A 14,626-nucleotide genomic window follows, 5' to 3' on the forward strand; every position below is an offset into this window, starting at 1 on the left:
GGGTGGAGTAAGGCTGATAGAGAGCCTGAAGTGACCAAATGTGTTTTTGGCAATTAAAGGGAAAAGGGGGGGGGGGTGCAATCCTGAGCTGTACTGGATCAGCCAGACTCTCCATTCGTGCCTTCCTCCACCACTGACAACAGAATTGCCTTGGGCTTAAACTTCCTATCTTCAGAACAACAAAAGGAGAGGGGGCTGTGAGACTCCTCCCCTCCAAATTCTGCCACAGCAAGGCAAATTCCTTAAAGCAAGACAGCAGAGGGGGTGAACTGCACTTTTAAGATGAGAAAGGGCCTATCCTGCTCTGAAGCAGGCATCTCAGAGACTAGGTGGATGCAGAGGCTGTGGTGGCTAGGAATTAGAGCAGTGGTCAGCATCGGAGCTCCTGAGTTTTATTCCTGCTTCTGCCTCCCTGTAGGATTGTCAGCAAGTCACTTAACTTCTGTACCTCCAGTCCCTGCCCTGCACACTGAGAATAACTGATCTACCTCACAGGGGAGTTGAGGCTGCATGGATGAATGTTTGAAGTGCTTGGAGCTCCTTGGCTGAAATGTGCTATATGAGTAAAGTATTATCCTTGCCCTTCATTGGGTCACAGGGAAACAGTCTTCACTGTCCCCCTCTTCTCAGCCAGACTAATCCCCCCTAGCTCCACTGCACTGGAATGGTGTTTAGATTGCTGAAGGGGGAAGCTAGAAGGGTGGTTAGTTCAATTTGCTGGACCCAACCGGTTGCTCTTGTTAGATTTCATTCTGTTGGTTAGCCATGACTCCCTTGTTCACAGGTTAGTGCTATCCGTTATACAGGGCCAGGCTTTCTACAGCCCCTTACTCTGTCCTAGCAAGACTGACACTACCTAAGCCTGGTGCTATTTCAGTGTGCCTACAGCTATAGATATTGACTGTGTCTCATAGTCTAACAGGAGAGGTCATCCCTACAGAGGCAGTTGTTTGCTATGGCATGGCTGGCTTAAGCTTGCAGGTGGCAGTTGCTGGCATAAGCTTGCAGGTGGCAGTTGCTGGCATTTTTGGTGGGAAGCAACCTGGTTGCATCATTCCACAAGAGAAGAGATGTGCACCCACTCTTGGTGCTAATGCTAACTTAGGCTTGATTTGTTCACATCTTAATGGCAGTCCTAATGTGTAGCCCTTGAACTGTCTTTGCCCCCAGGGTGGTGACTAGGTCAGGCAGCGGCACAGTGACATCAGTATTAAAGAATTCACTTTAGTTTTCCAACCCCAGAATGATCTGCTGGGAACACACAGGCTGCAGCAGCCAGGCTCGTGGGGTGATAAACTTGTACTGGTGGAGTTAATCCTTGTTCTTTCACCTGCCTGTTGCTCATTTCAATCTTTTAACCATGGGGGCTCTGTCCCTCTTCAGTTCCTTGTTTGGGGGGGGGGGGAGATAAGGGGATCTATCACTGAACCTAGATTAATCTGATAAGTACTTCCTCAGGACCCAGTCAGAATTACACAGCATCAAACTCTGCTCCAGTGGAATAATCCCCCCCTTTGTTTGGCTTTAAAGAAAAACTTCTATTTTGATGTAATATTTTAGGCAATTCCTCTGTTGAGAGGGGAACACAGTGTTTGTTGTACAATGAAGCTGAGCTCTTAATTAACTGGATTCATTCTGGAGCCCCAAGGGTTCAATAGGCTCTGCAGGGGTGGGGAAGGAAAGCTGCAGCAAGCACTGAACCCAAGGAGTAGCTAGCCTTAGGCATATAACCTGTATTTATGAACTAGTGATGAGTGAGACTTTTCTTCCAACACACCTGGCTGTGCTGGTTTGACTTGTGCACCATGTGCTGCTCTACCAAGAGCTATAAATCCATTTAGCAGGGTGGCATGGGTGGGGCAGCAGTGACAAAGAACCTTGCAGCATGGTATGTCAACAGCTAGGGTATATTCATGGACTGGAATGTTGTAACAAAGAGGAATAAATAAAGAGTCACTGCAGAAGACAAGCTCTGGGCACTGTCTGCACTTTATTTCAAAATGGGTATTAAGAAGATACCCAGAATGGGCCTGTGACCCCTGGGAGGAGGAGGGTATTCTCTCACCCAGGATCAAAGCTCTGAGCAGTCCCCCACCCACTCCTTGCTTGTAGTACTTCATGCCAGTCATAAATAGCTTCCAAGAGACCGAAGCCTGGCTGAATTCTGCCCAGTTATCTATTAAAAGTCAATCAGGAACTCTTTCAGTTGCACCAAGAACTGAATGCGATTGCTCCCCCCTACAGTAAAACACACTGCTTGTGTAACACAAGATCAAGTTTATTATAAACAAACACTTCCCTTGACCAGGAATATATAAAACTTTGTCATAGTTCTCTGTAGCAATACTTAAAACATTAGATTTCTTTAGAAGCTGGTTGTCCTCTGCATATCACAGCGAGACTGATTTAAGGCAGCTTTTTAACTTCATGTCAGATAGAGCCCCCCTTGTCTTCTGTCCTTGCCCCAAACACATAATGATCTGCTCACTACTTAACCTAGAGGTTCTGGACTAAAGACTACTTCATAGCCACAACTCTCTTGTATTGTCTTGGTAGTTGAACAAGCACCATTAAAGAACGTTAGACTAGAACAGAGATTAACTTTGAGCTAAAACAGCTCCCTGGAATTGACTGGGAGAGTATTTTCCACATCAAAAGGATCTGTAATTCAGGCCCTGAGATTTAGCAGGAAAGGGCACAGCATCATATTCCAACTCCCTGTTTTAACAAGTGAAAGGCAAGTAGGAAGTTAAGCACAGAACCAAACAGCCAAACCTTTCAGGCCACTACTAATGTGAGTGCACCTGTGCTGATGGGGAAGTAAACCCTCCATAACCTCTTCACTGCTGTCAATCAAACATGGACTTGGTTGCAACATATAGCCCTAAGTAAGGCAGCACACTTGGTGTGGCCCACAGCTTTAGAGGTGCCATGAAATCCAAGCTCATTTATTCAACTGCTGGGATCAGGAAAGTGCCACTGAAAGCAGCCAGAGTCAGCCAACTTCTAGGCCCAGCCCGTACAGGTACTTACAGAACAACCCTCTCCTCAAAGAGAAGATGTAAACAGAATGGGCTCAAGTGCACTGGTCTGGGACCATCCAGCTGAGAAAAGGTCACAAGGGGAGGGAACTCAAGACACTTCATATATAAATTTAATCCGCTTCAGCCAGCAGAGACAGGAGCCTCAACAACAGTTGGTGACATGTGCCATCCAAGATTTTAGCATCAAGACATCCTGTCCTTGAGGCCTCTATTACATCCAGGAGTCATTCTGGCACCCAAGCCAGCATCCCCTCTAGGCTGCAGCATTAGTGTCAGACTATGCTCAGTCCCCAAGATCTACATAATGACCAAAAGGCAACAGTAACGTGGAAATTGCTCCCTCCTCTGGCCATGACTGCTCAATCACTGCACACAGCTGAATACTAATGAAGACACAGTATAAAGGACAGGGCTAGGACAGCGGTGGTACAGAGACTACACTCCAGAGCTCAAAGCCTCACTGCCAGTCAATGAACATCTGACTAGCAGAAAAAAATAAATAACATTTAAATATAAACCAAACAGCCCTTCAAGTGCTTCCATAGCATCATAATCTCTACATAAAACAATCCACTACAAAGAATTACTGTTCGTGTGCACAGTAAGCCAATGGCAGGGAAATCACAGTTTTGGTTGCTATTCCTGTTCTGGAGGGCAAAGAATTAATAATGGAATTGAAACTAACTAATGCTGAGCATCGTGGGAGGAGGCTCAGAATCCTCAAGCTACTTTGATGCAGGTTGGTTTTTTAAAAGAATTAAATTTCGTTAATTTTTAGGATAAAGACCAAATCCATCTTTATGAATTTTGTCCTTTTAGAGGAAGTCAGTTCATTGTATCATAATGCTCTAGGAGATCATATCAGCACAATGGATATATTTCAGGACTGTTTCAACAGCCCACCATATTTGGGATTGGCTCACAAAAAAAAAAAAAAAAAAAAAAAAAAAAAGCATGAAGGGAAGCAATCCTGACTGTATGCCGCGATGCGGAGATTCATAGTTGACAGGATGAGTAAGAACAGCACAAGACTGTCCTGATTTTGTATTTTTGTAACTAAAAGGTTATCAGCCAAATTCACACTAAAACGTCTCACTCCTAAATTCAGACCTTCCATGGCAGAGTAAACCCAGAGTAAAACTACTATGACCTAGTCAGAAGCCCCTAAAACCCACTAATAAACAGAAATTGACACATCCTACAAGAGATGTTAGCGGTGTTTCTATATAATACGGTGTGCCACTGGTCCAGTCAGACAACTAGAAACCAGTCACCTGATTAATCACATCAGATGCATGGAATGTAGAGTGCTCTCAGTAGGCAACATGGCAATCTTTAGCAGACAGCCTCTCAAATAAAGCAGCTCAAGATCCTGCCCACACCTGCCATGACCCAGTCACTTCACGGTGCCTGCCTTGGTACTCAAAATGAGCAGCAAGCTTTGGTTTTGATCACTATGTATAGATTTAGTTCAAAGCAAACCCAGAGCAATTATAGATGCCATTACATCCATTAATCTAACTAGACACTTATTAGGCAGCCCTCCTCCTCCACTAACCTCTGCTGTTTCCCAGAGGAATTCCATCTCAGCTGGCCTACCTCAACCTCTCTGTCCCAGAGGGGGCCCCGCCGACTTCAAGCCAGGACTAGTGAATACACCAAAGAAAATAAATAAATAAATGCAGACAGTTTGTTAGGTCACCTCTACAGAAGTGGGGATTAAAGACCAGGGCCTGAAGTTGCTTACGAGATACACTCAGAAACTGTAGTGCTGTGGCAGTAATGTTACCATCCAGGATCTCACAGCAGCTCTAATCACCTTGAAAGCCCCTGGACAAAGGTTTTTTGTTGTTGTGGTGGTTGTTTTTTTTTTTTTTAAATAAAAGGACAGTCAATGCTTTAGTTATATAATAAAAACAACCAGTTAATGAGATGAACCCCAAAGAATGAAAGCAAATCATCTGAAATCCCACCGGATTAACAAAACGTGTGAGCAAACTGGATCAGAGTATTCAAGAGCCTTTCAAGTAGCTTGTTTCAACATGGGGGAAATAAAAGTTCCTTCCTTCTCCGCTTACCTGCTAGATCCTGAGTTCAGAGTCTATAAGGACATGGCAACCACCCAAGGCAGCACCAGATCCCGAACCCCAGCCCTGGCAGATGAGGAAAAGGAATGACTGTTTGCAGACATTCAAGTGCCTTCATTTGCATTTCTCCAGCTTGTTAGGTTACTGACTTGAGACCTTTGCTGTTCCCCTTTACAAACAGCTTTGGAGTTCTCCTTTAAGAGTGAGAGTACCCACATGTTCTCTCTTCTCCCTCTTCCCCCAGCCAGCATAAAGCATCTTTCCACACTCCAACACTGCATGAGGTGACCAGTTGCATCCAGGCAACCTGAATAGGTACACATAATATCTATATATTATATCACTGTATGTAACAAAAAGTAGCTTTGGGATAATCAACTGTTGCTGCTCAACTTGAGCAGGTGCCAATAATTGCAGCAGTGGCAGCGTCCAGTTCTTCAGTCACTGAGCCCATTTCAGTTTCTGCCAATGTTCAGTGCTGAATGTAGTTGCTTTATCAGGCATGCTAATGTCCTAAGAAACAAGGTAGAAAGTGCTGGCCCTTGACTTGTAGTTGCAGCCCCGGTTGAGCAGTGCCTACTGGATTGTGCAGGAGAGAGACTCCCCGAAGCAACAGGGACAAGGTGACGAGGCAACAGGTTTTGGGGGAATGAGATCTAGGTCCTCATCGTCCGGGATCTCATCTAGGTGGTACCCGTCCTGCAGAAGCTGACGGCTCAGATCCTGGTTCACCTGCTGAGTGGGCGACAGAAGAGATAAGAACTCCTGAAGCATGTCAGTCAGTTGGGAACACTGAAGCCCTCCACTGCTCCAGCTCCAACGAAAAGATGTTCCCTGTACTATCTGATGTCTATCATACCCTCTCGTGGTTGGGGTTGTAGTTTGCAAGTTAATTTCACTTGCATTCTTATTACACGCACACCCCCTCAGGAGCCAAGCAATCAAGGTGGGCTGGTTAGAGGGGTGAGAGGAGGAGAGGGTTGATTTAAACTGAAAGGAACTTTTAAAACTAAGATCAAGTCTTAGCAAAAAAATACTGATTTAAACTCAAAGAGTCCCAAGTTTCCTGCATTGCTCCTGATCCCCAGCTCCCAGCCAGCAGCTTCTCACAGAGGAAGCAACACCAGCTGAGCAGAGAAAGTGCACAATGGAGGAAAGAGCTTTAACTCTTGGACTGTAGACACTGATGAACACTACACAGATCAGTGTTCGGGTTGCTGCTCAAAGTCCTTTACAAAGCTAAGCTTGGGACAAACTGCTTCAGGGTCTGGAAAGAGACAGGGTTTACATACCTGAATAGGAAATGGATAGGAATTTTTAGCAGTATCAAATAAAACTGTGGTTGATTTGTTTTGGGGTTGGGGGAGGAGAATTAAGTATCCCCTTGCAGTTTTTGGCACCAGAACAGCATTATGCTATGGCAGGAGAATCGGAAATTTGAAACTGACCAGTCTAGTTAACTGTCCAAGCTCAGCAAAGTCCACAAACAGCTTTAGAGGAGTAAAGTAAATTACATTCCACATACTGAACTCTTTGCCATCAAGTACATGGCAACTGGACAAAGGGGCTCGTTAGGGGTGGGGCAGAATGAGAATGGATCCATGTGAATCATACGGGGGGGGGTGAGAAATAATAAAACAAAACACTCTGGACTTGCCTCTGCAGAGGAGTAACCGGAGGAACATCTTGATTCCAGCTCCCCATCACTAAGAGAAGAATGCAACAGTCAGGTAAGCAAGAGAATGTGTGAAGCGCATCAACTGCTGCATCAGCTCTCAGTCAGTGGGGTGTATACGACCTCCTCCCCCTCCCAGCAAGCAGATAAGGGGATCTTTGAAGTGAAGGAGTGGAGAATGGCTCTTTACATTTGCACTGCTAATGAGTGTTTCAGCAGGGACCTCAGTATCAGCACAGTCCTGCTGAAACACTCATTAGCAGTGCAAATGTAAAGAGGGTCCTGCATCACCCTCTCCAACAGGTGCCCACATGAGCCTAGATTACAGGTCAGCAATGCATCAGTCTCACAAAGATGGGAATAGAATTTGCAACTCGGGTTGTTAACATGTCCAACTCCCTCAGGGTTGTACTGCTGGAGGCAAGCTGATTGGTCACAAAGGTGGCAAGTCAGCCACTTCCCTTTACTTTACAGCCCCAGGTCAGCTCCCTTAATGTAAGTGGACTTCTCTCCCTTCAAAAAGGAATCTCCATATAAATAGAGGCTGGCATAGCTTAGTCAGTTAGTAACTTGTGTCTTGAACAAAGTGTTGCTATGCAGGGGCTCAGATCCACCAAGCAGGCATCACTCAGTACCCGAGTACACCTACCTCAAAGCACCAAGCCACTGACACACACAAAGCTCTCACCTGTCTGAATCAAGGGACACCAGGTTCTCATCCGCTGTCTGGCTGAGAGCAGCATAGCCCTTGTTAAACTTCACTGACCTGGAGAGAGGTGCACAAATGAGCCTGCAATAGACATCTAGATGGGGAAGTGTGATCACAGATCTGACCATCTGCCAGGCTAAGAACACAGCATAGGAGGTACGGCAGTGGACACTAGAGATGTCCTCTCACTTTACTGCCTAGGTCAGGGGTAGTCAATAGGTGGATCAAATCTGGACCACCCAATGCTTTTGAGCAGACCCCGAAATCTTTTTATTTACTTATTATCATTATTATTATTTATTATTTTCTCTGGAGTCTGGACCTTGACCAAGAAATTTGGACCTTGACAAAAAGTAATTGACTAACCCTGGCCTAAGTATTGCTAATCTCGACTCTCTCAGCCACTATGGGCCATAGCAGCTGGAAATTAACTCCACCTCCAACTCCAGGTGCTGCAATAAATTTAGCTGCTTAATTCCTCAAAGCCAGTCTATCCCCCGGACTGAGAGGAGAAATACGTATCTTGTTGAAAGGATTTAATGTTTGTGAATGTGCTGGATTGACAGCTCTAGGGCAGCATTTCCCAACTGTTGGCAACTCCTCATTCAAAGTCAACAATTTTCATGGCCTGCTTTTTTACTCTTCCTTTTACAATACATGTGTCAATGCTAACAATTATAAGCCTATATAATTTGTGTGTTGTGTTTTAAGAGGCTAACAGGAAGGATAAGGGTGTGCAGGGAGTGGGGGAAGTGACATTTTCTTTGCTTAAGATTGTAATCAAGTTTTCAATACTTTGTGACCCCTCTGATTGGTTGTTGTGATCCTATGGGGGTTGCAACCCACCAGTTGAGTTGTTCTAGAGAGTCCTCTGTTTAGCCACAGAACAGTTACACCATAGGCAGCAGCATCACAAGCTTCCTTATGCTGCCCCTTGCCAATGAGCCTCATGCCTGACCAGGAGGGACCACCTCTAGGAACATTAAGGCAGTTCAGGCAGTCATTTGCCTCTTAGCTGAGGCTGTCAACAAGGGGGTGGGGAGAGGAAGGGATGGGGCAGCACACAATTAATGTGAATGGTGATCACTGGTTTGTGATGTGAACACACACTGGGAACTGACCGGAGACACTAAACTCATTTCACATATAATGCTGACCTATCAGTCATTACACACCTGAGCTGAATTAGAACGAGTGACCTAGAGGTCAAAGGCCCCATATCCTGCTCCTAATCCTCTGAGCTATCCAGTCTCTCAAATATGAATTTTAAAATACAGCTTGTCAACAGTGAAAAGAAATGGGCTCAAACCTCTTTGCTGCTGACTTTGGTTGCTGTTGAACGGTTGCCCCCAGGATACCTTTCCTCCGCAGCACTGCCTTTGCCATTTCTCGATGCTTCTCTGAAACCCAGACAAGGATACTTACAACCCTGAACCCAACTGACCTGTACTCCTGGGGCAAGTTGTCATAAGTCATCGCTAACAAGAGCGCAGCTGCTTTACAATGCCTTTCACATGCAGTATATGGTACAGAAACAATTCCAACATGTCAGTTCTTATCACTTTGATTGAAAGAGGCAGTTGATTTTGTTATCCATGTGGTCAGACGCACACTGCGGTGTCTTCCATTTGTTTAATTTAAAAGCCCCCTTTCCCCTGCCAGTCACATATGCTTTGGTGCCGAACAATATTAAACACATGACTTGCTGACTAATGCCAACATTAGACGTATCAACTGCCATTAATCTACATGTTGCCCTCAAAAATACCCCCCACCTCTACAAAAGCCTGGGGAAACAGATTTGCCTTCAGGGCTTAATATAAAGCCTGAGAAAACATCAGACCGGGGTGGGTGAGTGGTGGTGAAGCAAGTTCCAGAGTCAAGAGCCCTCCACCAAGCATTCCCCATCTCCAGTCCCCACATGTTCAAATCTAGGGATGTCAGCAAAAGCACCTCAGCTGACTGGGCAGTAGACAGGCTCAGCTAGCCAGGACCCAACCTGTGTAAGGTTTTGGCAATCAAAGACAATACCTTGAATTGCAGCCAAAAAAGCAAGCAAGGAGAAGAGTCTGGAGAATTAGCGCAATGAGCTCCCTGCAACTCAAGCTGCCGAGCAATCAGACATTTACATTCTCCACCATCTAGAACTCCTCAGTGCACATGGCAGTTACCTAGCTTGGAAGATACAAAGGACAACCGTAGCAAGATCCACATCAGAGAAATGGTGGCAGTCACTTAGCCAGATGAACACGAAAGGCACTTTTGGCCACAGATGTTTCTGAATTTTTAGATAGCAATTGGGTCCAAAGCCCCCAGATTTGAAAGCCTTACGGACAAATGGTGGATGAAACTATCAGTCATGGGGCCTAGGCAATCACCGTAAGAGTTTCAAAATGCTTCCCCTATATTAAGGGCAGTCAGCTTTGATTTTAGTTTATGTGGAAGTCTTGAGCTATTCTGTCCCATTCAAATTATGACCCCTTCCTTAGTAATCCAATGGCAATATTCTATAGGCAGTCACGACAGAATTATGCAATACTACTTGCCTAGAGCAATCCAAGTTGATCATGATAAAAGATAGAAGTTTTTGTTTGTTTGTTTGTTTTTTTAGTACAAATGGTTTAATTTGACCAAAACTTCTGGCACTAAACAGATCTAGTTGACCAGTTATTCTAATTAAAGGGAAAGATCTAGGCTTTAACTTCTGATTTAAGGAGAACATTCCTTAGATGGAAAAAATTATTACCAAGCAGTGCAATGCATAACTTGACTCCCTCAGTGCAAGGTTTACAATGCGAGGGACCCATCAGTCTCTGCAGTGGGCTACTCATGTGCTTCTCTTTTAAGCAATATTTTGAGCTGGCATTGGGATTGGGAAAGAACCAGACTGAAAGGCCTGGAGACAGAAGGCTTTATTCACAAAACAGGCATGGGACAGGCAGTGCTAGCTTCTGCCATGCAGTCCACCAATGGACTGTCACCCGTCCCTAGCACAACCACCTCCAAGGGAGGCAGGCTCCATGACCCATTCAGTCCCTGGCCTCTCTGCTGAAACTGTCAATAACCATAGCAACTGCAGTGATAGAAAACCACAAAATGTTTACTAAACCTGGATTAATTTTCAGTTCAACTCATTTCACACAGACGGTATAATTTACAGTCACTACTGACCTGGGCTGAGTTGAACCATTAACCTGGAGGTGAAATGTTCCATTACCCTCCCCTGACCCTCAGATGGGAACTTGCTAGGGAGATGGGGACTCTGTGGCAGCCCAGGCCATTACTTACGCAGTTTGGCATGAATGGACGAAGCTTTGGTCATGATGTATGGGCCCCTTTTTTCCACTGCATCACTCTCCCTGTTTGTCCTCTTGTTCTCCATCTGGGCCTGCTGGAGAGAAAACAAGCAAGAGCAGAGCAGGTCAGCCAGCATCACTAAGATACAAGGACAGACAGATGCTGTTCAAGGTGTCTGCAGTTACTTTCAGTATTTCTAGGGAACCCATCACTGTAATAACATACTCTATGACAACAGCAACCTCTCGCCACAGCAATTCAAGAGAGCTGAAAGGGGGAAACCTTACTCTCTTCCAGGCCCTGTGCCTGCTGTGAAACTGGAAAGATGGCAGAAGTGTGGGAACAGAGAGAAAGATGGTCCATCAATAAATGAGATTTTTGAGAGGGGACTGGAGATGTTAAATAAAGACAACTCATATGGCTGTGATAATAAGCTTCCTTGTAAATCTGTCTTCAACAAAAAATATGGAAAAAGGGTTTTCACAATTGCACTGTAGCCAACCCAACCATTCAAAAATCATGAGATTTTTTAAATCTCATGATTTTTAAAGCCAATTTGGGGTTTGGGGTTTTTTAGTCTTTTCAAGCTTATCCCCACCCGGATAAGAAAGCTAAACTTGTAGATCATTTAAAAAGCAAAAGTGAGAGTCTCATGTAATCATACGACTCCAAGACCAGGGCCTTAAGGAAAAATGCCAAATATTGTGAGATTTGTGACAAAAATCGTAAGAGTTCGCAACAAAAAGAAAACTTTGCAAAAATAACTTAATAAAAAGCAAGAAGAGAAACACTTGGAAAATGTGACACTTATAAATCAGCCAATCCAGATGATACATATCCTAGCATATTAAAGGACCCAGTAGGGCCATTCTTATGAACTGACTAATGCAGGGGTTCTCAACCTTTTTCTCTTTGAGGCTCCCCTCTACATGCTATAAAAACTCCAGGGCCCAGTGCGGGCAGAGGGGCCTCGGGGCAGGGGCCTTGGGCATAGGCATAGTTTGACTTCTATTTTGGGTGAGCAGGGGCCAGCGGGGTTCAAGCCACCTCCACATGGCAGGGTCCAGGGAGGCAGCACCACCTCCACCCCCTGACTCACCTCAGCAGGCCACCCAGCCTGTCTGGGTTGGGGGGGGGGCACACAACCCTAAAATTACAACTCAAAAGTGGGGGGCTTAGCTCAAAAAGTTTGAAAACAGCTTAGGGTGCAGGAAGGGGTAGCTAGGGGCTGTGTGCAGACAAAGGGTAGCTCAAGGTGCAGGGAGGGGGTAGCTGGGGCTATGTGAACACAGAGGGTGGCTGTGGGTGCAGGGAGGCGGGTGGCTAGGGGCTGTGTGCAGGCAGAAAGGTAGCTCAGGGTGCAGGGAGGGGGGTGGCTAGGGGCTGTGTGCAGGCAGGGTGCAGGGAGTGTGTAGGTCAGGGTGTACAGAGAGGGGTCTTAGGGGCTATATACTGGGAGGACTCCCTGGCAGTCCCTGTTCTCGGAAGGGTCTGCCAGCCACAGAGTCAGGTCTCCCCATCCAGTGAACTCTTACTGGTTGCCTCTGTGGGAGCAAAGGGGGCTGGAAGCTGAGGAGCAGCTTCAACGCAGGGCACCAGCAGGAGAGGAGGGAACGCTGCCACTGCCTGCTCCATGGCATCAGCCAAAGCAGCAGCTGCCCCCCACTGCCTGGCTTTGGCTTCCCACCTCTGACCTGACCAGGGGGCAAGGAGAGTAGATGGTGGGGAGCTGCCTCCAGGACTGCCATGCTCTTGCGCTGCAGTTCTTTTTTGGGGGGAAATGCCCTCCATGTCCCCAACTCTGCCCATGGGCTCAGGGCTTTTGTCCCACAGGGAGCACCTCCCAGCTTCAGCCCCCCGGGGGGTGCTGGGAATCGGGGCTTCAGCCCTACAGCTCCCAGCTTCAGCCCCGCGGGGGGCACCAGAAATCAGAACTTCAGCCCCTCAGGGGGCACCAGGAATCGGGGCTTCAGCTCTGCACCTCCCAGCTTCAGCCCTGCGGGGGGCGCTGTGAATCGGGGCATTAGCTCTACGCCTCCCAGCTTCATCCTGCAGAGGATGCCAGTAATTGGGGCTTCAGCCCACGGGGGACGCCAGTAATCGGGGCTTCAGCCCCACGCCTTCCAGGTTCAGACCCGCAGGGGCGCCAGGAGTCGGGGCTTCAGCCTGGGGCCCCACAGCCCCTTGAAAGGGCTCACAGTTCCCAGGTTGAGAACCGCTGGACTAATGAATAAATACATACAGTAACTATGAATTTTGGCAGGGAGATAACACTAATTCTTGATGTAACTGTGGTTTTTGATGCTAGCTCTGCAAACACACATGTGAATATCTTTATGCATGTGAACAGGCTTGGGAGAAACTGATTTTTTAAAATAAATTTTGATGGATAATATTGATAGTTATTTTAAAGCATTCCCCCTCCCCCAATTTTCCATCTGTTTAAATTTTCACCATTGTTGGAAATTATTGGGGGAGGTCACACAATTATTATTTAATGACAGTAGAGAATGAGATAAAAAAATTAAAGCTTTATAACAAAAAACATACAACACAAATATTCTTAAACCAAGCTCTTGTTCTCGAGCAGTGTTTTCTCTACTTTGCCTATGGGTAAGTTTCGTTATTATTGATTGAAGTATTTGTAAGTGAATTTGACGTTTACGGACAAAAGTCTAATCTCTCTAGGCCTACGCAGACACAGAGCCCCGCTGAGCTAATGGCACTAGTGGTAGCACAAATAAGGCCCTGCAAAGAGCCAGTATCTCCAGTAGCGCCCCAGCCAAGCAGCAGCCACGTTAGATCGGGAGGATCCGAATACCCCGGAGCGGGGGGCAGACACCCCCCACGCGGGGACTCGGCGGGATCAGACGCGCTGGCCGAGCCGAGCGGACCCCGCTCCCAAGGGGAGACGCGAACCCGTGACGCCCACGAGTGACCCGCGCGGCTGCCTGTGCGCGGCCCCGGCTCTGCTCGCAGCCGCGGCGCCTCAGGAAAGCGGGGCCACCGGGGAGGGGCCGCCCCGTGGGGTCGGTAAGGGCGGTGGCAGCGGAGCCCCCCGGGCGGACACTCCCCTCAGCCCCCACCAGGGCCGCGGCTCCTCACCGTCCCGGCGCTGGATCCGGGCTGGGTCCCGGGAGGCCGGCTCGCGCCACCACCGCCGCCATCCCCCGTCGCCATGGTGGTCGCTGGCGGAGCCCCACCCCGTCATTTGCATACTCGCGGGTCATGAATAATTAACCAGCCGCCGTCTCACCTGATCGTCCTTGACGCACAGAACCGAAAGCGAGGCGGCCCATTCGCTTGCACGGCGGAGTCCCGCCCCCGCCCCCTCAAACCAATGTCTATTGGCTGCTGTGGGACAAACAAGCCAATCCCAGATGACCAATGTCTTTCACCCGGAAATAGAGAGGCAACGTCCTCATCACCCCTTCTGGAAAGCCGGGGGCGGGGAAAGAATACCAGACTATCTTCCTGGTGCTGCTGTCTCTGGGGTGTCCCCCATGCCTTTCCCGGGCTGAGACATGTGCGTTCCTCCTACGAGGCAGCAGGTGGCGCTGCAGGCCCTGCCTGTGGCTGGCTCCTCCCCACCCCTGCCTCGGGGCTGCACGTGGGGGAGGTGAGAAGGGGCGGGGCAGTTCGCACACGGGGGCGCTAGAGGCTGGTTCCTGGCTGCTGCTTGGGGAGCACCTAACGCAGCCAGGGACTGTTGAGGGCGGGACCTGTGTGTGTGTGTGGGGGGGGGGTGTCATTCTGCACGAGGAGCTGCCTGACCCCTTGCTGTGTAGGGGGGATTAACAGGGCGTCAGGGTTC

The 14,626-nt window shown here is 47.7% G+C and overlaps 1 protein-coding gene across 1 annotated transcript; it reads right to left on the bottom strand.

Moving 5' to 3' along the window:
* Nucleotides 1-4,899: 4,899 nt before the first annotated feature.
* Nucleotides 4,900-13,992, bottom strand: FAM219B (family with sequence similarity 219 member B). The gene is made up of 6 exons (XM_065412488.1): nucleotides 13,918-13,992; nucleotides 10,804-10,906; nucleotides 8,825-8,915; nucleotides 7,495-7,572; nucleotides 6,789-6,837; nucleotides 4,900-5,866 (listed from the first exon to the last, which is right to left on the bottom strand). The coding sequence occupies exons 1-6, from the start codon at nucleotides 13,990-13,992 to the stop codon at nucleotides 5,708-5,710; spliced, it is 555 nt and encodes a 184-aa protein (XP_065268560.1). The 3' UTR covers nucleotides 4,900-5,707.
* Between the last annotated feature and the right edge of the window lie 634 nt (nucleotides 13,993-14,626).

Source organism: Emys orbicularis, chromosome 10, assembly GCF_028017835.1.
Source record: "Emys orbicularis isolate rEmyOrb1 chromosome 10, rEmyOrb1.hap1, whole genome shotgun sequence".
Taxonomy (NCBI): Eukaryota; Metazoa; Chordata; order Testudines; family Emydidae; genus Emys; species Emys orbicularis.

Excerpts from the sequence above, each read along its gene's own strand:
- FAM219B (XM_065412488.1), bottom strand. The coding sequence starts at position 13,992 with ATGGCGACGGGGGATGGCGGCGGTGGTGGCGCGAGCCGGCCTCCCGGG. Across the intron at positions 8,916-10,803 it reads GTCCATTCATGCCAAACTGC|AGAAGCATCGAGAAATGGCA; the intron begins GTAAGTAATGGC and ends TCTGGGTTTCAG. Across the intron at positions 7,573-8,824 it reads CCAAAGTCAGCAGCAAAGAG|GTCAGTGAAGTTTAACAAGG; the intron begins GTTTGAGCCCAT and ends ACCTCTCTCCAG.